At 37.6% G+C, this 25,125-nt stretch overlaps 4 protein-coding genes across 12 annotated transcripts in view; 1 reads left to right on the top strand and 3 right to left on the bottom strand.

The window, feature by feature from the left end:
• bcan (brevican) overlaps positions 1-7,384 on the bottom strand; it is a 30,976-nt gene extending 23,592 nt beyond the window's left edge. For all 4 annotated transcript variants that reach the window (XM_085291293.1, XM_085291292.1, XM_085291291.1 and 1 more), the window contains exon 1: positions 7,193-7,384. In XM_085291293.1, coding sequence (XP_085147419.1) covers positions 7,193-7,197 — 5 coding nt within the window. In that variant the 5' untranslated portion in view covers positions 7,198-7,384. The remainder of the gene's footprint in view (positions 1-7,192) is intronic.
• Positions 2,782-5,755, bottom strand: LOC146563916 (uncharacterized). Of its 5 annotated transcripts, none has more exons than XR_014894287.1 (4): positions 5,385-5,755; positions 4,330-4,472; positions 3,464-3,575; positions 2,782-3,386 (listed from the first exon to the last, which is right to left on the bottom strand). XR_014894287.1 is itself a non-coding variant. In XM_085290334.1 (4 exons), the coding sequence occupies exons 2-4, from the start codon at positions 4,378-4,380 to the stop codon at positions 3,219-3,221; spliced, it is 300 nt and encodes a 99-aa protein (XP_085146460.1). In that variant the 5' UTR covers positions 4,381-4,472; positions 5,385-5,750; the 3' UTR covers positions 2,782-3,218. The 5 variants fall into 5 exon arrangements, 3 of the variants coding, with proteins under 3 accessions (XP_085146460.1, XP_085146457.1, XP_085146459.1); XR_014894286.1 differs by having other exon boundaries at positions 3,464-3,628; XM_085290334.1 differs by having other exon boundaries at positions 3,464-3,544; positions 5,385-5,750.
• A 5,137-nt stretch (positions 7,385-12,521) lies between the features above and the next one.
• Positions 12,522-18,186, bottom strand: isg20l2 (interferon stimulated exonuclease gene 20-like 2). 2 transcript variants are annotated; one of them, XM_085291298.1, is made up of 4 exons: positions 18,132-18,186; positions 16,195-16,922; positions 14,994-15,194; positions 12,522-14,592 (listed from the first exon to the last, which is right to left on the bottom strand). In XM_085291298.1, exons 2-4 carry the CDS (start codon positions 16,798-16,800, stop codon positions 14,473-14,475), a joined length of 927 nt encoding a protein of 308 aa, XP_085147424.1. In that variant the 5' UTR covers positions 16,801-16,922; positions 18,132-18,186; the 3' UTR covers positions 12,522-14,472. The 2 variants fall into 2 exon arrangements, with proteins under 2 accessions (XP_085147424.1, XP_085147423.1); XM_085291297.1 differs by having other exon boundaries at positions 17,860-18,180.
• A 396-nt stretch (positions 18,187-18,582) lies between these two features.
• mettl25b (methyltransferase like 25B) lies at positions 18,583-25,125 on the top strand. Its single transcript, XM_085291296.1, has 8 exons — positions 18,583-18,908; positions 20,076-20,194; positions 20,479-20,695; positions 20,780-20,842; positions 21,057-21,194; positions 22,080-22,894; positions 23,756-23,940; positions 24,028-25,125. The coding sequence occupies exons 1-8, from the start codon at positions 18,807-18,809 to the stop codon at positions 24,114-24,116; spliced, it is 1,728 nt and encodes a 575-aa protein (XP_085147422.1). The 5' UTR covers positions 18,583-18,806; the 3' UTR covers positions 24,117-25,125.

Genomic DNA, 25,125 nt, shown 5'->3' on the forward strand with positions numbered 1-25,125 from the left:
TGTAATAGCATTTACAATAAAGTCGCTTTAAATTTTTTTCATTGTACTGTAATTTCATTTGCAAGAATTGTATTAAAAATAAAAACATATTAAAAACGTGTTAACATTTTTTTTACAGTATCTTACTGCTATCTAGCCTCCAGTAAGTTACTGCTGAACTTATGATAACCTGTTCACAGTTTGTGTACAGTTTAAAGTTACTGTCACTTTTTTTAAAAAAGTATTTTCATATATATATATTTATGCTAACCGACATCAGAAATTAATTATGAAAAAAGAAGAAGTTTAAACAGAATTTATAAGTACTTTTATTAAAGGATTCGAAAATAATAAATGCAAAGGAACTCAGTAGCACCGAAAGCCTTTCACCACACAGTCTAAAACTGCCTCTTTTTGCTGCTGTCATTCAGATTTAAGAATGGATTCAAAAACTACTTGCCAGCCCATCATTGGTCAAACCTGACCTCCACTGTACCCCTCCATTTTCTCTAAGAAAGGACCCCCACAGTAAACTCCTGTCGCCCCTCGGCAGATCCTCACTACCCCATCCCACCAGTCCCACATCACACCACCTAGAATGGATCAGCCTGCCCATCTCCAGGGGCAACCTGAACACCCCCACCTCCCACCCCGAATAGACACAATCTGACAGGAAGCAAGGAGCAGCCAGGGAGGGCTGGAAGCAAGAAAAACCTCAAAGAGAATAGGGGAGGCAGAAAAGAAGAAAGAGGCTCCATACAGCATGACTGAGTGCTGAGAGAGATGTTAAGTTCACAGGAATGATTTGGAACAGCTCACCAGGCAGCCTCAGGCAGCAGTCATGTCTTGTTAGCTGTTAGCCGCTGACTCTGTGCGCTGGAGGGCAAAACTTTTAAAGCAGTGACAAAAGCCATAAGCTACAAGTCTCTGGGTGTTAGCTACAGCAGCCGTTAGACTTGTGTGAGTTTGTGTGTGTGAGTGTGTTGTAGTCTGTGTGCCACAAGCCGATTAGGCAGATCTGCTGTGAGTTTTAAGGGCTTATGCCTCAGACAAAGTGAGAAAAAAACAACAGCACTGGTTTCATTATATACTTTTTGGAAGAGATAGAAACTTGCTGCTGCTTTAGAGAAGCAACACCTTTTGAAGTTATGGGAAAGGGCAGTGAACACAATAACCTGATTGCTTATGGCCCCCACAGAGAGCCAGCTGTATCATCTGTTGCTGAGAGCCCACAACTAATTGATTGAGTTAAAATTTACCCTATTGGAAAACTCCACTCGCCACATGCTTAAATAGAAATTAACAGCAACATTTACATTACATTTACCATATCCACTCAAAAAATGAAAGGAAGTGATCAGATATGCACCAAGATGTAATGCCTTTTACGATTCTAGAATAAAGTAAAGCTGATCAATACAAACAGATTAGCCAAGTCAAACCTTGGTCCTTACATAAAAGTGGTTATATAAACATGGAAGGGTTGTTACATTCTCTAAAATCTATTATGTGCTGGGTTTGTACAGATGCAGTAATTCCATTTGTATAACAGCCATTTCCTTGAGGCAATGTGTGAACATTACATTTAAAGGTCAAAAGAATAAGTTTCTTAGTGACTCCCATATGTGCAGAGCAATCTGCATATCAAATTTAAGTTGATGAGTTTCTGCAATGTTCAGAGATCAAATTGTTGGTCTTAATTTCTCTGCAACAGGTTTTTAAGAACAGTGCGTAATATGGTCTGTGATCGTGTAAGTATGTGAATCAGTATGTAATGGATTTTAACAGCGCTATAAATTGTCTTTCCAGAACTCTGTTGATCTACTGAAACCTCTAAATTTAAACCGCTGGATCAGGCTTCACATATAGAAGATGAATAGACAGAAGTAAAGTTCACAGATTATGATACTGTACACTTTAGATGTTCAGAATTTGGAATGAGAAATAGATTCTGTATAAAGGATTGTTGGTTACACAGAATTCAAATGAAGGACTGTTTCTTTTTATTTTTTAGTTATCGAAAAGGTTTGACTTTGGAAAATGAACTTAGTAGTTTGTTAATATGTAAATTGGCCCCTAAAATAAACAGTAGATCTGCATGAGTTCTGGTGCTTTTCTTTTCCCGATTGCAAACGTTCACCTAACTGCCCAAGTTTAAATCAAAGTTTTTTCCATGTGGAACAGTAATAATAATACCCTATTTGAATTCCTATATATGAGACTGACAAGAAAAGACATTCAGTGATGCTGTCTGAACAAGTGCAAGCTGACTTATATTATAGAGAAAGGTATTTTCAATTATTATATGAATATTCAAATTAAGGCCTGTATAAGTAAACAAAAGTGGAGAGCTGCAGGATAACAACCACACTCAGAAAAATAAAGGTGCCAACTGGAACCAAAAGTGGTTCTTTAGACTGATGCCATAGAAGAACCTTTTTTGGTGCCACAAAGAACCTTTCAAACAATGGTTCTTTGAAGAACCATTTCTTTCAGTGGTTCATTGAAGAACCTTTAAAGGTGCCCCAAAGAACCATCAAGAAATGGTTCTTTGGGGCACCTTTAATGGTTTTTCAAAGAACCTTTTTAAAAATGGTTCTTTAAAGAACCATTTTTAAAAAGGTCCTTCAAATGGTTCTTTAAAAGAACCATTTTAAAGAACCTTTTTTGAGTGGTTCTTTAAAAAAACCATTTTAAAGAACCTTTTTTGAGTGGTTCTTTAAAAAAACCATTTTAAATCTTTCAAAATAAAATGCATCATAAATTGAATTTGAGTAGGGCAAAATAAATACTAGCACAGCATAGACATATATTAATGGTTTATTGTCATTTTGTAGTTACCAAAAGACAAAAAGGCATTTTAACCCTCAGCACAACATCACTACTAATACATGTCACATATTAGTGTTTTAAACAGTAATAATTAAATATATTTGCTATACTATAAATAAATATATATAAATACTATAGCTACAGATAACACAACAAATAATACATGTATTGTTTAATTAATAAAACATCAGAAAGTGATAAAACACATTAGAAATAGCAATAGCTTCATAACAGACCAATAAATCAACACATTTTCATCAGCAGATGTTTGCATGTTCAGTAAAAATATTTCATGATTAAAATGATCAATGAACTTCAGCCTTACGCTATGTAATGTACATTTCATGTTGTACTCATGGTCCTTTGTTAGTTCAGTTTAGGATAATGTCTCTGACGTATGTATCATATCAAATATATGTCATATCAAAACAAGCCCACACCTGCAGTTGTTTCAGTTTTTCACTGGTGTTTCCTGTCAGCTGGTCAACCTCACTCAGGCAGACATCCATATCAGCCAACCAAACGACAAGTTCCTCCCTTTGTGCTTCAAACCCCTCCCACTCTGAGACAAGGAGCTGAAAGAGAGAGAAAAGAGTCAATTATAAAGAAGAGAGAGAAGTGAAACCCTCCTCAGAAGGTCTGACTCGCATACCTGCAGTTGACCTGTGATGGACTCCTGTTTGGCGTTCACGTCATCCCTCGTTGTTGCCAACAGCCGAGTCTGCAGGGTGCCCTGGAAGAGCTGAGTTAATGTTCGACTCGTCCTGGTCAGGCTCTCCAGCTGGATGAGCCGAGGTCTCCCCTCTCACCGCTGCCTCTGAACACAGAAACACAAATTTCATCTGAAGCAGGAGGTGCAGATTTTTTGTGCTATTCTTTTCTAAATCCAGGCTAGATCACATGGAGGTATTTGGAAAACTTTTTTGGCCAGTGGACGACTGTTGTCTTGCAGAAAGTCAAATCAAACATATGCGATACACAATTAATTCACAAGAACACATTATAAAAAATAAGTCCAGTTCTTGCCTGATTTCAAGTGAAATCTGCATCAAAACAGGGTGACAGAAGTAAAACGAGTGCACAAAGCCTCACTTTGTAAAAGCCTGCTATTACAGTTCTCCTCTATGCAGACGACTTTCCTGTTTTCAAGGCACAACTTGGATCTGCTGTACGAATCTTATGAATACACACTAAATGAAACAATAGTGTGCATGACTCCAGATTCTGATCCCTCATCCTAATATGGTCCCAACATAGCAACAGCAATAAAGCAAATGTTGAGGCTTCAAAATACAAAGTCCATAAACCAATGGCTGACGTGGGTTTTATCATAAGGGTGATAAATATACAGATTTCAGTCTGTCTTAGAGATTTGATGTTCATTTACCTGCAGATGCACTATACATACCTGCTCCATGGTTTTTCACAACATTTTGCACATCACTATTTAATACAGGAAGTAGGTGAACTAAAACAAGTCATCTTTCTTTGTGAGAGGACCATATTAATGAAACAAACCTCATCATAGGGAGCCCTAAAGATGCTCCTGCTGCTTCTCTTCCTCCTCATCCTAAGCTTCCTTCTCCTTGTCCTCGCCTTCCATCCAATTGTAATTCAACCTAATTGTGTTTCTCCCCCTCCTCTTCCTCATTTTGTTGGAGCTGTGAACACAATTAATGTGAATCTGGATTAATTTGTGCAAACAAGAAAAATCTACAGCTTTTTGGTCAGAGGTGCTCTTGTGATTTAAGCCGGGTAGAGTGGATTTATCTGTTGATGCTACCTGCTTCAGCTCTGGCTGCTGAGTGATATTTACACCCTGGCTGGATTACAAACTTTAACCATGTGCTGAACTTTGGCCCAGCGTTGATACCTCTTGTTAGTATAACGACCTCTTCTTAGCTTGTATGCATGATGGTGGATAAATGAAATATTAAAAAAAATTAACTATATTACAAAAGAACATCTATCTTGGAAACATCAAATGACCGGAGCATAACTTGTCAACTAGTCCGAAACTAAGTTATGCAGGAACAGTCAAAGACACCTTCTCATGTCACATTTCTATTCATTTCTATATAATTTGATTAGACAATAAAGAGTTATCTAATCGAATTATTCATTCAAAACTCTTATGCATAGCTGCATTTTATACAGCTCATACAGAATTCAAAGTACAGGTTCATGTGAGTATTTAATGTACGGCTCAGATCTACAGAATTTCAGAGTTTCTAGAGCAGACACAGAGCTCACGCCACAACAGGCTTCAGGCGCCATTTTAGTGACTTTAACAATATATTAAATTTTAATTTCGGTCTAGCTGACATTAGGTTATGTACGCAGCATGCAATTGAACCACATATTTTAGAAGCCAAAGGTTCAAATTAGCTGGGAGCAGCTTCACTTAATTATAACAGTGGTTTTGTTAGGAAAACAGTTGGATACTAAATTGCGCTGACCTCAACGGCTAACGTATCTAGCTAATCGCTACTGTTAGCACAACATTAACAGCAAGCTACAATGACGAGTAACAAAAACAAAACAGTAATAAGGTTTTAATGAAAATGTTTTACCTTTTCCAACAGTCCCAGAATCCACAGCTTCAAAGTCCAGCAGGTACTGAAGACTGTTATCCGCCTCACTGTCACCGTCCGTGAGGTTTTTTTTCCCGAAAGGTCAAGGCCCGCCGCTCGCACACTCTGTCTGCGCATGCGCATCCCAACGACGGACCCCTCCGTCCGCTCCCGGGAGGTTATAGTATGACGTGTTCTGACGTCACTCTCTCGCTCCCTGTCATTTATTTGGCTCGAAACACATATTAACAAATTGCTCAGTGATGAACAACTACTCAGATCATTTACCTAAGCAGTGCGCTTTGTCAAAACGAAGTGTGTGTTCATTACACTGACATTCTGTTCTGCAATTGTTATTTACTTGTATTTTATAATTTGACTTTACATACTGCTGGGTGGTTTGTAAAGTTTACAATAACTAGTATTATCATTATGCTATATTTTCAAAAATATATAATAATCTCAAAAGCAATGCCTTGGAGTAGAAAATAGTAATGCTTTATTAAAATTTAAAACTAAAGTACAGTATTTGAATGTGTGTATTGTGTCTACTGTTTGCAAATATTTCTAACTTTTATTTGAATATTCAGCTTCCTACCATCTTCTCTTAAAGGGTAATTGCCAGGTATCCCGCCCTCCCCCTTCGCACACACATGCACACAAAGAAAACACACAGTATAATTCACAGCCTCATTATAGTGAATAAATATTTATGCCATTTACACCATCAAACTTAGATTGCTAAGGATGAAGAACCTTTTGTTCTTTAAAGAACCATTTGTAATAGCTGAAGAACCATCCACAAAATAAAAAGGTTCTTTGACGTATGATGGTTCTTTAAAGAACCATGAAGACATCTGAAGAACCATTTAAGAACCATAATTTTTCTGAGTGCAGGTAACAATTCAAACTTTTCTCATTGAGTGTGAATGTAAACCCAAGATTCAGCACTTTACATAAATGCTGAATTTTGTATTTTTGTATTTGTAATTTCTGATGCAGCACTGAAAATTGATGCATACACTTGTACATTGTGTTGAATATATGTGACGTTTTTACAGCTAAATGAGGAGAAAACACATCTCAAACCTGAACTAATTAACTTTGAAACTGTTTCTCCAAAGAGAAAATAACAAAAAAGGAAATACATCAATAAATAAATAAATTTTTAAAACTTTATTTCTATTAAGGTATTGATTGCATGTTAATGGCACAGTTATTTCCACTGGCTTATACTTTTTTCTTCTTTTTTTTTGTGCCATAATTGATTTATTTACTTACTTACTTACAGGTTACATATATTTATATCTACCAGGTGCAACATAAGGATAACAAATTTGGCTAAATATATAAGACACAAAACCCTGAAAACAAGTAATTCTGCAAGATGGGCATTTCACCTTTGATGCCTGATGCACAATGTGCTGATTCTTTTCCTTCTATTTCTAGTCTATTTTTAAATTGTGCTATCACTACTTTTTTCTTTACAACATCCGATTATTACATCTAGCTCTGCACATGCTATCACTAAACATCTCTGGGGTAACGTTGTGATGCTGAGGTTGTTAAGTGATGCTGTTAGCGCACTACTTTGTATTACCAAGCTGTATCACTCATTGTTCGGCATTTCAAGTGTAACGATCCCAAAAATTCGTTCCATAGAAATGCAAACGGTGTTTCGAAATAAAATGCATGCGTAGCAAGGTCAGAGGCTTAAACAAATATCAAACACGGCACAAAAAGAAGTCGAAAACCTAAAAGCGCGTTTTACACTAATGAAATTCGCAAAACAGATATAAAGGACTTACTTCATGTTTAGACTTCTCGGCTTGGTTTTGCAGAAGTTAATCGGCGTCTCTTCTCGAAGAAGCCTCGGCACAGGTGCAGGTGTTTGTATCTATTTCCCGACCGAAATTCCTCCAGGAGTCTCTCACTGCTGAAGCGACTGCAGATGAGAAGTAGAGATTTTCACTCCCGTCCTTCCCCGCCACCAAAATGAGAGGAGGTGGAGAGAGGAGAAACTGGGATGTGAGCACTTTTAAAAGCCCAAGAACTCCCTCCTCCTCCTCCTTCTGCTAAAGAATGAACAAATGAGGATACTTATCATCAGTATCATAAGCGGATCGTCCCCATAGCCCATAATTTGATGCTGGTAAACTAGTTCATGCATTCATTACATCTATAAGACTATTGTCATTCAGTGTTATCTTTCCCCCCCTAAAAGTTTCCTAAAAAGCCTCCAATTAATCCAAAACGCTGCAGGGAGAGTGTGACCAGGTGCAAGAAAGAGAGGTCATATTTCTTAAATACTGGCTTCTCGTCATTGGCTCCCTGCTAATTCCAGAATATATGCTAAGTTTAAAATAGTTCTCCTGACATATAAAGTGTGGTCTCAACTTTTAAGACTTAAAACTTTCCTTTTGATAAAGTTTATAGTTAGGGCTCAATCGGGTGAGCGGAATCATACCTTACTTATGCGGGACTTCACGTGATACACCATGCAATTATTCATCTCTTACCTCTTTTCACCCCACTGCAGCATGACATTAAATGTTCTTCTTCTCCCATAGCGTCGACGGTTAAAGAGTCAATAATTGACATTTATGGCCACTAGGGGGAGGAACAATTCCACAAGAATCTGACAAAATGCTCTAATATATAATGCCCTTATTAAGGGCTAATGCCTGCAGTCTAACCCAGATTTCCAGCAGACTCAATAAAATTAGCATTCAGCTGTAGTCTCAAAACATTACCACTCACAATCATGTCTGGATCTCCAAAGAAGGAAAAAAGTGACACATTTTCTGATGATTTATGCTAGAATCTTGGGAGATCTGCATCTCATTTCACAAACTGTGTGTCACATAATTACAAGATAACATCTTAAAATATAATTAGTCAGTATTCTTGCATAATGATATTGTGGTTATCTGACTTCCTGTTGTTTGTTTCTTCACTTTGGACACAAATTGATGTGACTAATTCATCAGTGGCAATTTGAATGTCAATTACAAATTGCAAAGTCCGTCTATGTGCTCACTAGCTAATTTGGTGTTTAATAAATATTTTTCTCTGAGCTTTTGTTTTGGCAAAGAGCTCAAGAGTAGTGATGTTGAGCCATATAGTAATATGTGTATCAAAACGAATGCTGTAAGAGACTAAAGCGCCACAAAGCTGGAATATGATTGTAAATGTAACTTTAGCGACCAAATATTGAGGTAAGCTAGTAGTTTTAGCATGTTATAAGTGCTTGAGGTCATGAGATCACCATCCAAAAATTAAGCAATGTTCATGGAATTTGTAATTACTAAAAATAAACATGTTTGTTTATTAGTTTATTTATAAGGAACCCCATTAGCTTCCACAACAGTGGTTGCTAGTCTTCTCGGGGCCCAAACCATCAAATACAATCAAATAAAATATTACACAAAAAGTGGATGCTAAATATCTGCAATAAACAATAATAAACTGTTAAATAAGAAAACAATCCAAGGGTCATACTGTATAAACCAGTTTTTCCACTCACAGGTTAGCTCTTTGACCCTAGAGTGTCCTAGTTCATGTTGCATATTTATTAGCAAAGCTTATACATTTAATTATTCTATGAGATCTTTAAATGTTACAGGGGAGCAGCAAGAACAACTTTGTATTCACTGCTGGGCACTTGAGTGTCACTGGACACAGTAAAAACCATTAATGTGAGATAAAGTGAATGAGTGAACGAATTATAGGGGATTCAATATGCCTCTACCCTATTTTATAGTGTATTTTAAACAGATTTGTAATAAATCTAGAAAGTTGCTTATTCCAGAGATTTCTATTTCCTCCCGCATAGTTTTCATAACCCACATGCATGACACTATAAGAACTTAAGCTTCCACATATCCTGACCCTTCTACCAACCCACTGTATGTACTGTAGGTTAACTACTGTAGAAATCTGCAAAACAGACAAATTCCTGATGGCTTGGACGTGAGCAATAAAAACTGATTATGCACATAGAGCTGAGGCTGGGCCATGACTAATATATTTGCTGTGTGATATGTCTGAAAAGGGTAATCTGCAGAGTCTAGCTCCCAATAACTTGACCGCGGGGCAATAAATTCCATAAAATCCATATTGTATGGCATAATGACACACACCGTGGTCTTGCATGTATTCCAAGGTCTAATTAATCCAGCAGGTAGTCACTTAATCTTCTTTAATTTCAAAATTCAAGAATAATTTAAATCAATAATGTGCAATCACATTTAACAAAGGGAAATGTTGACCAAAAGAATCAGTGAGCCAAAAGTTGTTTCTCATTTGAAATGGTCAATATAAAAAAGATTTCAAAAATATTAGACTTAATACAGCTATAGAAGAAAATCCAAAGCCTCTTTAATTTAAAGCTCTGGCTTTCACTTTTGAATCTAATAACAGGGAATAAAATCAAAGTATTCACATTATTGGCCAGATGCAAAGAGATTAAGAGGGGATAAACAGCATGGGATAATCTAGAGAATGGATTAAACCACATGTTGCTTCACAGCAACAAAGGGGCTGTACGTGGTCTGCAACTATATTTACAGTAGATGGATGATAGTGTCAAAGTTAAATCCACATGAAAGCCAAGGCCAAAAGTTTCCCAGTAGAACAAGATGAGATGAACGATAGTCATTCCACTTGTCAATTATTTTAATGTTCTGGCTGACTGGTGTACTTAATTACAGTGGTCTGTGGGGGGCACCTGCTTTTTGGGACATTGATTGATTTCCTCTCACGACTTCTGCTGGTTAAACACTGTTATCCTACTCTGTAATGTTACTTATGTGCTTTTTTGTTGTAGCAAGTGTCTTAGCCTCTGTATCTAAAACATGTTGTGTTAATATACACTCATTATATTTGGAGTATTGTTTCTTGGTTGGTTCTGGCCTTCTGATATCTATGTATCAGTTTAATATATTTGTTGAAAATAGAGGAGAGAAATGTTATGTTATATTACTTTCATGATTTAAATAGTTGTGTTACCAGTTGCCTTTTTAACAGTCTTACATTTGTTATTTCAAATGTAAATTTCCCAGCATTGCACATGAATTGAATAGCATTAAATTTGGCAGTTAGGTCAGCAATAGTTGTCTACTATACCTACCTTGTTTTGCCAGAATTTTCCAGATACAAAGTTACGAGCTCAGTTTGCCAGCTGAGAAGCCAAAACAGCTGTTAACAGATTATGAAAAGAAGAGCAAAGAAGGACGTGAATAGCTTGGTGTTAACTCGTCTGCCATGGATGAAGTGTTACATCCCTGCAAAATTATCGAGATAAATTTGATTAAAAACCTGTTAAAAAAACACATAACATTAAAATTTCAAGTTAGGACATGATTCTTCAAGGCTTCCTGCTCCTTGTGAGTCCCCTTGTGCTACCACAATCACATTAAACAGATCTGACCCACTGTTGCTAAGAAATTACCCCAATTAATACCAGTATAAAACAAAGTGGATGTGTGCTGAATCCAATAAATCTGTGCAGCTCTCAGGGTGTGACAGCATGGTGTTTTGGTGTATGTAGAGATTTTCTAACAAAGACCTAGAAAGTGCTGGTGAATCACTGTTGGTGTTTGTGTGCAGTATTGCCTGTGACGTTTGGTATGTTTTTACTATTTTAATGAGCTTCTCTGCTATAGCAGATGTGTCTGGTGTTGCTTTCTCAGGAAGGATGGCATTCTGTATAATTAATTCACTACAGCTGAATTCACAGTGGGGGAAAAATGCTGATACGTTCACCTTTAAGGACAAACAGCTGCCAAAGGGGACATAAAGTGGAACAGTATGAGACTGTGGAAGAATCGTATGCTTACACCAGCAAAGTGGTGTAAAGTTGGAAGAGTAGAAATATGTTGATGCAGCTGCTGATGTGCTCTGTGGAAAGGCTAGCCTTCAATAAAACAGGGAATTCATACGCTTTGTGCCATTTGTCAGATCTGACATTTGACCAAGGTCTGTTCTGTCAAAAGACTTTTAAAAAGGGGTGAATTCTGAGACGAAAAGCAACACTAACAATAAGTAATCTCAGAACTCAGCTATCAGGCCATTGGAGCCATAATGATTGCTGTTTTAGATATAGACATCAATTCTATGCATCTGCAGGATGTACCAGAATGCACTGGAACATACAAAAAAGAATAATTATTTTAAATTTTGTCCTTCAATCTTTGTTTTGGTAAAAGCATCATCAACTGGCAGCGATTATACTCTTGTAGACCTTTGACATTCAGCATGCAATTTATTGAAGGAATCTGGAACAACATAAGTTAGAATTGCTGTGCTCTGCTTTTCATTTTATGAGTTTTTTGTTTGTTTGTTTTTTTCAAATTAAAAGCCAGGATATGTGGAAAACAATGTTATGCATATATATGACTATGCCGTAGACACTAGAAGTCCAGACGCTTTTCTTTTCAAGCTCCTTAGACTACGATGACCTGGACTGAGAACCTTCACAGACATACTGTAGACACTATTGACAGAACATGTATGCACTATATGGTGGGCTGGTTGCCAAAAGTGCTTAATGGGGTTGAAATCCAGTGACTTGACTCCAATACAGAGTACCAGCCCACAGCTTCTTTACATACTTTTTGCATCCTTTGGAGCTTTGTCATTGTCCTATTGGAAAACAAACCTGCTCCAATCAACTAGTATCCACACTGAAAAATAGTCAAACTTTCCTTATCATGATGCCTTTGATCATGCACAAATCTCTCACTTTGCCTTTATATTTCCCCACCAAAAGGAACTGGAAATGTAAAGGTATTTCCTGACAAATGGCATCTAGTCTTATAAATAAACCCGTTAACCCGAAATCTTATTTTCTTCTTGAATTTGCCTTGCCCAGTGTTTGCACATTTTTGCCCATCTTAACCATTCCCTCTATTGGCTAGGGCCAGACAGGTCTTTTTTTTTTTCTTTGCAACTCTGTCTACAAGGCCAGTTTCCCGGAGTCGACTGCTCACTGTTGATTTTGAGACTAATGCTTTGTAGAGGGTAATGAAGCTGCCAACAGAGGACCTGTGAGGCATCCGTTTTTCAAACTGATGTACTTCCTATTCCTCAGTCGTGTATCAGAGACTACCATAGGTGCAGACATCAACAGACACTTCCAGGCACCTTTTTTGGGAAGCAATTTTAACCTTTAATTTAAATAGGTCATGAATTCACTGGGACAGGAAATCTGCATTCACAGACTCACTAGCTTCATGGTCATATTTGGGGCTCTTTATGTGCTGCAACTTATGAAGTACAAAGACATCTTTCACTACCTCAAATGGCCACAGATGGCACTGTTGCTTGTTTTTTTTCCACATTAAAAAACGAATGTGGAAAAAACAGCGAGGAGTGTTTCAAACTGAAAAGTTAAACAGTGTTTTGTGCACATAAGTATTTGAACGTTATCTCAGTTTTGTTGGTTTCTTTACACCCAATTACAGTAACGCCACAAAATTACTGCTGTAATGATTTATAGATTTTAAAATCAGGATGACAGTAGAGTGAATAACATATTCCAACAGACATTGCATAGAAAATTGCACAAATTCAGAAAGTCACCACTTATGTTTCTTGAACTTGGTGGAAAAGAAGTTGAAAGAGGGAAGATGATTAACTGGGCACTCAGACCACTCCTGTAACAGGAGAAATGGAAGATCAAACCAGTGGCTAGCAGTGTGGACCCTGAAGTCTAAACAGAAGTATTTTGGGGAATGGGAATGAAGTTGATCAATTCTTGATTTTTGTGTTTTTTAATGATAACTAACTCCAATAAATTTAACAATGCACGCTTTATAGATGTCTGTGATATTAACAATTCGGTCCTTAAAACATATTAATAAAGTCTACACAGATGACTCAGGGGTTAAGTCTTTGTTCTATGGTCCTGAATAAAATTAGATGTTTGACTAACGCTCTTTTAGTCAGGGCTCACTTTCTTTTTCACTGGCGTTCACATGGTAAGAATATAAGACCATTTATTTGCAGTGTTTACATGACTCTTGATAAAATGCGGTCCTACTACAGCCCAGTGCTGATTTAGTAAAAAAACAACAAAAAAACAAAAAACATGTGAAAAGCTAGAAACTGTTTACATCACATAATAATGTTCCAGCAAAGACATGACTGCCCCCAAGTGGCATGAGCACCATTTGAACACAGTGTAAAACCCTGACACAAAATGTAACTACTGCAATTAAAGCTTGATTTATAGTCCTGCACTGAATCTCTGCAGGACCATAATGGCCATTGCAGCTTTTGCATGTTTACTTTTGGAGTTTGGACAAATGCGTCTTCATTACTCTTCCATTAAGGATGACACTGAGCTCATCTTGTTGGACTTGCAGCAAATACATATAAAACACTCATCTTTACTGAAACAGAAAAGAGAAGTGTCTTCAAAAACACCTGCCTCTATACCAACACCAACGTCCTTCTAGAAAGTCCCAGCAGTGAGCAGACTCCTCCTGGAATTTACTTGTGCAATTATTTACAAGCATGTACAGAATTACTTCTTACATCTGATTAAACTTAATTTAAAAGCCTTGGTAGTTATACTTCTACCAATATTTCTGCTGCAGTGCTACCATATATTTCAATGTAGGCTTCTTTAGGTCGATAATATATCTGTCTGTATACAGACTTTCATGGTTTAAAAAAAAAACACTGGCTGAAAACTGGCAACTGTGTTAGCTTTTTTGAGAAAGCCAGATACAACACATTGTTTCAATGAAACAATATCATTGTGTGACTCACATATTTTACTATCAAATGGACCAATCTAGATACACTTCTGGGACGATACAGATGTAATGGTAAGGCATAGATTTCATCAAGTAGTACAAATCAAGCTTAAATTGATGTAGAAGAAGTTTCAGCTCCAACAGATATTCACATTCTTCCCCTCCACTGACAACAGTACAGTTTTATTTAAATTCAGGCAGCTGGTAGAAGGTTATCCGGTTTGTTGAATGAGCAATTGCAGTTCTCCTGGTTTGGTTATTCACACAACAATGGGACAGCTAAATTCCGCTGTCCAAACTGCATGCCCGCCATATCAAGTGTTTTACCCCAACATGGCCGTTGAGTTAGCAGCAAGTTGCGTCTCCCACTCATGTTCCACCACTTTGTAAAGCTCCATAGTGGCTCTAGCATCCTCCACAGAGGAGTGGCCTTTGTTCCCAGTCTGAGGACACAAGAGAGGACATGTTAAGCATTATGTTGGTCACATTTATATAATCATGATGACATTACATGATATTAACCTTTTAGTTGAAAAACTGGTTTTCTACCCAGGTTTCAGTTTAAATTTGTCATTGACAACAGCCCACTACATGAAAGAGGATTCCAGGGTAAAAAAAAAAAGAAGAAAATAATTCAAAACCAAAAATCTTCTATGGTAAATATTTGTGTTGAATTCGATATAATTCTGTGAGAAAAACACTGCTGTTAGTGATTCACATAAAAAAAATTACTGGTGTCCTGGTGTGTAATTAATGTCAATTATTATAATTTCTAATAAACTAGCTCCACTAACTGTACATATCTTCCATTTTGTATTCAACCAAACAGAGAACTCTGTCTTACCTGAATGTCACGGTTGAAAATGGCCTTCGTGAGCGTCTTCAGTGAAGTGCACTTATTCCCTTCAATGCCGGCCATCTGGTTCAGGAGAGGAATTCGAGAAGTGTCCCTGGTCAGCTCGGGGGGATGACAGTAACCAATCACCTTGAAGTCATTGTGGATGGCATGGCCAACCACCACCTTACCCTTAATCAGCGACAGTATCTGTAGTACCAACGGATAAAAAAAACCATCTTATTTACTAAACTCATATGGTTTATACAGAGTAATGGACGCTGCAAAAATCAAATCCTACAATGGAATGAAATAATGTCTAAATTAAAGTTAATTTGGACATCTTAACCCAGTTGTGATTCTTTTTTCAAATTAAGACCATTAAAAGGAACCAGTAAATAAATTTAAACAGTAAAACATATATAAATTAACAGTTGGTTTACCTAAACAAATTAATTAATATTAGCACCGGTCTGCATGAAACTGTGAAGTTCGTTTCAAGGATACCTTACCTGACCATAAGTGTGCTCCCTTTTTAACAACAGCTTTTTATAAAACTAACAACAAATACATTTAACTACCATAAGTGTTAGGAAACTTAATTATCATTTCATTTTATTTTTGTATTTTTAATTTTCATTAGTGGGTCCATACTCCAAACGCATACATGTTAGGTCAATTGGAGATTGTATTTTGTGTGTAAATGGTTGTCAGGCTCTTTGTTGTTAGCCCTTTTAAAACCCTGTGATAACCCTGTGATAGCAGCTAGACAGCTACAACAGGCTCCAGACCAACTGTAACCCAGAACAGGATAAACGGACAAAAATGGATTAGGATGATAAATTATTCCTGCAGTTGTCTTTAATTGCTGTTATTTACTGTGTCTTTACACTAGCTGCAACTTGTATGGTACCTCACACATGTTGTGCGTTCATCCGGATTAAAATGTGTTTTATCTGACAATATATTTTAGTGCTGGTTAGCTGTCAAATTAATAACTATATTAACTATAACTATATAAATTATATATTAGCTATAATAACACTGGTACTTACATATCTTCCAGCATCTTTGCAGTTGTTGAGTTCTCCTTTACATTTAAATTCAATATTTTTGCCCAAATCTCTCTCTCTTAACTCCTCTGATGACAAGCATTTTACAATGTAAAAGAACATGCTAAATCGTTTAAAAAAAAGTACACTTTTCTCACCTCCATCCTGGCCTTGGTGAATGGCATGGCATTGACGAGGTCACGGCGTCGGATGCCGCTCCATCGAGTGCGATAGTCTGTGACTCGTGCAGAGGGCTTGATAAACTTATCGTAAATCACATCTCCTTCATAGGAAACTATACTGCAGCGTGCAAGCTCACTGAGGCTCTTTGGTCCCGTGCCAACCATCTCACAGTCAATAGCGACATACTTAGAAGGGTTCCCTGATGACATGGTGATGGGCTTACAGGTGCTTGATACTGAGGAACCAGGGCTGCTGGCTGATGATTTCAGGGGCTCCTTTGGTTTTTCACCACATGGAGGCATGGAACTACTGTGTGCACTGGCCAGATACGATAAACTTTTGCTTTGTGTGGAAGTGGAAGCTGGTGGGCATTTAATGGACGCACCATTCTGAAGTGGTGTTTGGCTCTGTCTGAAGTCTTGCCTATACTGGTTGTTCTTTTGTTTACCTTCCCTGTACCCCTTTGCTCCACGGTTGTGCCTCTTTCTACGCAGCCACTCTTTTTTCCTGTTTACCTTGCCTGCTAGAGCTTTGTTCGGTGCAGTTTCATCATGAGATAAATTAATCCAAATGTCTGACATGTTTACATCAAATTAAATAATTTCAAAACACACACGTTCCCACAAAACAATCTCATAGATCTGCTTATTTGTAATCCTTCAACAGGTCCTTGTTGGGTTTAGTCCAGTTTAGAAGTCTCATCCTGCAAGGCAAACACAATATTATCAAACTGTGCCTGGATTTGCAGAATTATAACCAATCAGACCGAGTGCCTGAAAATGCCTGCAAATTTTCAGATACTTTTCTAGGCAAAGAACACTTCAGGAAATCATTGTTACTGTTCTCTGTGGAACTGTCCAATAACTCTTCTTTCTGTGAGGTGAACACACTTCTCAGGCACAACATTTTACAGATATATCTCAGTATTTTACTGTTATACAGTCGTTTGTTAGATTTGGAGTGTATATATCATTCACTAATATAATTTTCACTAATTTCTTGCACAATCTAAGTCTTATCTTTACTTTTTAACTCATTTCATTTCTTAAAATGCTCTGTTTTTAATCCCTGTAGTATATATAAAAATTTGTGCACTTTTTTTCACTCAAGTTGTAAAGTCATCACTATGAGCATGTAGCATTTTGGCTTCAACTATGTTGCTTATAACTGTAGACTGTACTATTTTTATTCTTTATCCTGTTGTTATAACACAATAATTTTGCACGTAAAATTGAATAAAGTATCCATATATCTAATTATCTAACCAATTTGGGGACGTAACATCAATCTGGACTTGTCCGGGAAACTAGAAAACATTGAAGTTGCCAGATTGACAATGTAAACATTGGTACTGTTCCATCCTTTCACAATAGATGTTTTCTGTTTTAATTGTTTACTTTTTGCGACCTGATAGTTTGTGGTCGTGGATGGAAGGGTCAACACTTTTCCCAACTTAACATGGCAACCTGAGGGATTCTGGAAATATAAAATCTTAAAGCTAACTTTATACGGGATTTATAAGCAACTGGTAAATGAGCAGGCACAGTAACTGTCCCATCGTGTCGCAGATTCAAACTTTACAAACCGTATTGTTTATAAAGTTGGGGAAACCTGAAGGTAAGGAAACCTGATTTCCTTACCTGGATGACTGAGCAGGCATCAGGAAACCTCATCAGCTGCACTTGGTGGATGCCACTACTGCTAATACTGCTATATCTTCTAATACTAACATTAGCTAATAACTGCTAAGGTTAGCCCGCTAACGCTAACGTTGAACACCAAACACTGTTTATTGACAGTCTCTCTCAATGGACAGTTTCTCTTTCTGCTTGTGAACATTTGGTCGGTCGATAGCGATATATGCCCTCAAAGGAAATGTCTAAAATTAACTTTTAGAAACATAAAACCAGACCTGCTACACGTGAACCGAACGAATCCTCCTGCCCAGAACAGATGATCTACATCCGGGGCATGTTGCCTTTGGATACCCTTTGTTCATCTTGAAAATTCCAGATTGGTTTGAATACTTTTATCTCTGGTATCTCAAAGCCTCTCTATTATATTTCTTTGAAATCATAAAATATTTTAAAACTGACATGCACAATAACTTTGAGTAATATACTAAACTAAAACTCTTTAAACGTCTTTTGTAGTATCCTTTCCACTAATTCCTAAATAATGTACTATTTGCTCACAGTAGGGAGTGATTTATTATAAGTTATTAATAAAACCCCATATCAGATGCATATAAGGAACCAAGTAGAAGACTGTTTTCTAAAGTTTAAAATTAAGATTCTAATTTTAAAAAAAAATTGTGCACTTGTGTCTAAAATTACGGCGAGTACCTAAATGCATCACGATTCTATTGAAAAACGTGAAAGTTGTAGGTAGCGACGGAAACAAGCTAGTGGCTAAAAGCAATTATCAGTTCAGACATTTAAAGGAAATACTTTTAACGTTAAAATTGTATTTTATAGAGATGGTTGTAATAGTTTTGGTATTTCAGACACACTCGGTCTTAACTAGAAAAATAAAATAAAACGACGTTAACGAGCTAACTTGTTAGCATTACCTTCAGGATGTCGAGATGTTTACAACACGTTTCACAGCGGAGCAGCAGAGGGAACTAGCCAAGCAACTGGCCACCTTTCTGTCTCAGTACAGCCACCTCTCCGACTCCTACATAATTGTGCGTATCGATAGATATTTCTGAAGTATGCAGCTTGCCCAGTGGTTTTGTTTTTTGTTGCGTTTGGAATAAGTAAATAACCAGGTCTCTAAAACTAAATGTTATTGTGCACATTTATTTACTTGTTTTGTATATGTCAAAGCCAATAGTGCCAGCTAGTGACGAGTGATTGTTTACCTTTGCGAGACAAGTAGATCAGTGAAACTGGGGTTTGCAAGAATTTCTTTATGCAAAACTCTCTTAAGGCTCTATCACAGCATTTCATTCAGGTTGAGGTCTGGACTTTGACTGGACCATTGGAACACATTGATCCTTTTCTTTTTCTGCCATTCTATTGTAGATTTGCTGAGGGCTTGAGATCATCAGTCCCTTGCATAACCTAGTTTAACCCAGGCTTCAGCCGTCAGACAGATGATCTGATAGTTGGCTGTAGAATACTTTGGTATACAGAGTTCATAGTCGATTAATGACTGCCCAGATCCTGTGACAGCAAAACAAGTCCAAATCATCTTCCCTCCAGCACGGTGCTTAGTAGTTGGTATGATGTGTGTTGTGCTGATAATCTAATGTGGTGCTGTTCATTAGGGCCAGCTATCTCCACTTTGGTTTCATTCATATGTCCAAAGGACATTGAGGAATTTTGTAGAGATCCAGTTTTGTAGAGATCAAATTCTGCAAAATTAAGTTGTTAATTTTCAAAACAAGTGAAAAAATTACTTGTTTTCAAACAAGTTAATACTTGTTCAGTCTTTTTCTTGTCATACTGACATGAGCTTTAACATTTAACATCTTAACTGAGACCCGTAGTCTCACTCTAAGATGTAGCTCTTGGGTTTTCTTGGGAGTTTCTCTAAGCACCGACCTCAAAGTGAATTTGCTGGAACGTCCACTCCTCGAAAGAATGTAGATTACACCTAAATGCTCCAGACGAGCAAATTGCCAAAACCTCTGCTTTATTAAGGGTGGTCATGCTTGCTGATGATCAGTTAATCAAGTGCATTTAATTAGCACTGAGTGGCTGTTGTGTACCCTCCTAATTTCTGTGGACGTAGTAAGGGTTTACTTAGTTTTTCACATGACTGTAAAGTATGGTATATGAATTGTAATCAAGCCTTATTTACACAGTGCAACAGCTGGATTCTTATCAGTTTGTTATCCCTTCTACAGGAATTTTTCACAGAAGATCTGTGGCACACATTACCCAGCAGCTGGCAGCCTGTGTTGCAGGACCTGTCATATCCACAGATTGCAGACCTATTGCTGGATGCCACTCATGAAGACAGGAGGTACTACTGGATTGTTATTAGGCCCTTTATATATCCTTAAAGCAAGGTTGCAAATATCCAAATCAAACTCAAAAAAACTAAAGAATCAAAAGCAAAGTTGATTTTAGCAAAGCCCAGAAGGTTTGGTTGCCTTGTTTTACAAAATTGAATTAATTCATACATTCATTTGTTTATTTAGGCAAAGTAAGCATAAATTAGACATCCTGTGCTCTTCATATAATATCATATCAATAAAAACATCCCCTTATTAGGTAATTAATTGCCTAAAAACTTTCTCATTACAGATATCCTTCAGTGTGGCCTCTGACTCTCTTGGCTTTCCGTGCCACAGCCCATGCCCTGGCATTTCCTAGGGAGAGCAGGAGTGAGGGATGCAGAGTAGGTGGGTCAGTGAAGCCAAAGGAGTTCCTGGAAAATCACAGTCAGAGCTCCCTCCTGGGTCACATTTTCAGGAAGCATGTTAAACCCAAGAAACAGCATGAGATTCGCAAGCTCGGCACAGTATGTATGCTTACAGGTGGCTGCTTTAGCACGTCTTGGCTTTTCTGCTTAGAATGTTTTTAATATATATTTTTATATTTGCAGCTGGTTAAGCAACTTTGTGAGCAGACTGATTGCAACAGAGTGGTCGATGTGGGCTCTGGGCAGGTATCACTCATAGTCGCATGATTTTAACCCATAAGCACATCAATACATTTTTTAAGGTAGCACTTTAATGTTAATGGGAATGGAATTAGATTTCATGCTTCTGTAGTAAAAGTCTATAAAATCAATTTTCATGCAAATTTTTAAGAGTTGAAATCAAAAATAAAGCAGTAAATCTTGCCACAGTAAACCCTGAGTTCCATTTTTGCCTAACCAGGGTCACCTGACTCGTTTCCTGTCCTTTGGACTTGGACTTTCTGTGACTGCTATTGAAGCTGATCCAACCCTGGTTACTATGGCATCCAAGTTTGATGGACAGTTGGTGTGGGCCTTGGAGAAGGAGAAGCAGAAAAAGGTTAGTGATTTTCTAATATTATTGCACACCTATAAGTTTCTAAATAAAGTTTGGATCTCAGAGAACTCTAAATGTCCTGTAAGGTTAATAGAATACTTAAGTATTTTGTGTAATGCTCTACCATTGACTCTTCCTTATTAATTATTATTTACTATTTTCAAACATAGTTTTTCCATGTTTTTCCTCTTTATAAAAAGCTTGTTGTCAAGAAGAGCATTCTGGGTCCAAAAAGTCCAAACCTATAAATAAGAACTGAACTGTGTTGAGTTGACAAAGCACTGTGAGTTAAAGTCGGCATCCTCCGTGATGTCTGTTCAAAGGCAAGATTAAGCCTGACACTTCCATTTTTGCCACTTGGGGGCAGCAAATACAAAGTGTAAACACTGGCATATCACCCTTCTGGATAATTTGTTGACCCTCTTAGCAAACGGTGGGCTTTTCCACCTTTAGCAGACGCAGGGCAACATTGCCATTCACCTGGAATTTGTTTATTTCTACCTGATAAATGTAAGCACAGTTATTCACTCTTTAAAGTTGTAGTTTCCTCTCTATCAACTCTTGGAAAAATATGAGCTTCTTTACCTGTTAGATACCCTCTTCACTAGCTAGTCTCAAACAGTAGTGGTTTCTGGATGCTTTTTCACTGAAAAGTAAGACTGGATAAAAACACAGTTAATGATCAAGCTTTAAGTTTGAAATGTTGACCTCAGATTTGCGTAAACGCTCTTTAAAGCCTAGGGGAATAACATAGTGATGATTTAGTGATTTACCAATCAGTGACAGTTTTAATTATGATTATATTTAATGAATCCATTGTATAGACATTTTACCTCCTACTATAGTGCATATCAACAGAAATATTAATGAACATCTTTTGCTTCCTAGAACTGCTCCTCTCACATTCCAGCACAAAATTTTCCTCGCCACATCGCCGGTTGGGTAAACCCGAAGGCATCGTGGGAGGCTTTCATCGGACAGCTAAAAGCTGCAGATCATGTCAGTGAAGGTCCCCCAACTCCATCTGGACCCAGCAAAAAGAAACTGCGAGGCTCTGTGCAACAAGGAGGCCTCCATGTAGTTCAGACTTCTTATGCTCGTTCTGATTCTAACTCTCAAGAGTCTGAACTGTCAAAACAACAAAAGTCAAAAAAGATGTCCGGAGTGGAATTCATTGATGAAAAATGCTGCTCATGCATCCACTCTGACAGTCACGAGGGGGTATACTCTGAGGAAGACAGCCTTCAAGGCTATCCAAACTTTGTCCTGACTGGTCTCCATGCCTGCGGTGACCTCAGTGCGACCCTCCTCCGCCATTTTGTCAAATGCCCGCATGTGCGCGGCATCACCTCAGTGGCATGCTGTTACATGAAAATCACAACCAAAGAAAACCCCACCCCTCCAGGACTGGTCATACCGCCTGCTCCACCAACACTGGATCAAGAGTCAGTTCAGTCAGAGTTTGGCTACCCGATGAGCTCCTGGGTGTCAGGGCTGTCGGGACATCAGTTGTCCTATAAGGCCCGAGAGGGGGCGTGTCATGCTGTTGAGGACTATGTGCGGCGACTCAGGGAAGAAAGCGAGTTGCTCAGGTCGCACTGTTACAGAGCGATGCTTGAGACCTTCATCAGAGACACAAGGCCAGATCTGCGCAGGGCAGGAATCCAGACCATCAAGAAATCCCACCTATTACCTTTTATAGAGTGAGTAAAAATTGCATCCATCAGGTATTTACACAGGTCTTTCATTTCAGCTGATATGGTTTGTCAGTTGTCTGAAAATGCAGCAATAATTGGTACAACAGGAGGAGGGTCACTAAATTCATAATAACAGTGCATGCCCATGTTATAGCATTGTTTGGCCTTTCAGTGCGTAAATGCTAAAATGTGGTCATTTTTGCCCAATGCTAGGTGGTTGCTAGGCAACATGATTATAATGTTTTACTATATGAAGTGTAAATCCACTTTTGTGGATATAAATAAGATGTTATAGTCATGAAATGTAAGTAATACATTGTGCTCATATTGGTTTGTAAAGGCAAAGTAAAATTTATTTATACTGCACATTTAAAACAACTGTTGACCAAGGTGCTGTACAATTAAGATAATCAAGAAAAATAAAAACATAGGAAGACATTATAAAAGTTAAGAAAAAGAAAAGTAAAGCCGTGAAGGCTAGAAAATTTTAGCCTGCTACTAGATGGTTGCCAGAGAACATGATGGCGACATATATATCTTGCATAGTTCAACTTTTGTGGATGTGAATTATATGTTATTGTGAAATTAAAGTGACATGAAGGTGTTATACAGGCCATGAATTGGTAATTTAGCCCTGTTTGCTCAGTAGTTGCTAGGCAACTGGATGATATCATAATATGTGATATAGATAAAAACCTCTTAAGAGGCACATGTGTTTGGTTGCTCTGCCCCTGGAGGAGTACTGGACAAAGACAGGCAGAGATTTGGTGTCATTTCTGCATGTATAATTTGCGTTCTGTAAGAATCATTTTAGTTTCTGACTTAAGTATCCTGTCCTGTTTTGTCTACATTTGTTATCCCTCCCAGATATGCTCGTTTGGGTCTGGCTCGGGTCGGACTGCCTCCTGAGTTGCCCCTGGACCTGGGGCGAGTGGAGGCCATGTTGAAGGAACAGGGCAGGGTGGTGGTGTACTTCAGCTTGTCCCTGCTGCTGGCCCCTGTGGTGGAGACAATGGTGCTGCTGGATAGGATGATCTACCTCCAAGAGAATGGTTGGACAGTTGATGCTGTCACATGACTTAAATATTATGATTGCGTGGTGTAGCCATTTATCTCAAACCTCTACTGTCTCTCTACAGGTGTGAACAGTCAGCTTGTTCCTCTCTTCAACCCAAACTTCTCTCCAAGAAACTTTGTGCTGGTGGCTCTGAAGCGTTTTGGACAATGACAACAAAAGGAGAATTCCCACTTAACCGCTCTTTGTTTTTAGGAATTTTAAATATTAAATATTAAGAAAGGTTTTAAGCTTTTAATCCATCTGAACATCATGATCCTGACACATACATGTACCACTGTTTATCACTTAAAGCCTCTATGACAGCTTAGAGACATGCATGTGTTAGGTATCAATTTTCTCTGTATAGACAGACATTGTGTTTGTGGTTTGTTTTTATTTATTTTATTTCTTGCGCCATTTTTAGTAAAGGAGAAAGGGAACATCATATTTTACTGTGTGTAAACAATATATCCATCCATCTTCTTGTGCTTATCTAATCCAGGGTCATGGGGAGGGATTAAGGATAGATGTGGGCATCGTCATCACCAAGAAATGTTAAATCCTAGAAATTGTGCCAATAAGCTGCTTTAGAGCAGGTTATGTTCAGGATAAAAGATCAACAAGTTGCAAAATCACATCTTACCATTTCAAAAATAGAGTCACCATTCTTGGAAGATCACTTTGATCTTGGTGACCAAATAGTAACATGACCTAAACATTTTTACAACCATATAAAGCAGGGACACTAAACTGATTTTACATTGTGGGCAACATACAGCCCACTTTGATCTGAATTAGGCCGAACCAAAGAAACTCTTCTTGCTTTAAGTATAAAGAAGTTAAACATACTGCATTTAATCCCTGCAAAAATTGTAATATTAAAAAAGAGCAATTTCAGCAGTATATCTCAGTTTTTCTACATGACAAAAGAAATGCGCCTATAAATCAAAAACAAATCTGTCACGTTTGTAAAGTGTTTAAAATTACAGAAAAAGTTGTAATAGCTCAATGCTAAGAAATGTTGGGTTTTTCTATAGTAGACAGTGAAAAAATAGAAATTTTTCTCATATTTATTATTTATTTATTATGTAATTACTTTGGTGTATTAGTAGGAATGGGAGAGGGCTTTATGAGTTATGTTGTAAAGCTTGTGAAAATACAGTAAAAACTTCAAAGTTTA

This window comes from Mchenga conophoros, linkage group LG11 (assembly GCF_057382185.1).
Source record: "Mchenga conophoros isolate Kocher_MC1m ecotype Shallow Benthic linkage group LG11, M_conophoros_male_GT1.1, whole genome shotgun sequence".
Taxonomy (NCBI): Eukaryota; Metazoa; Chordata; class Actinopteri; order Cichliformes; family Cichlidae; genus Mchenga; species Mchenga conophoros.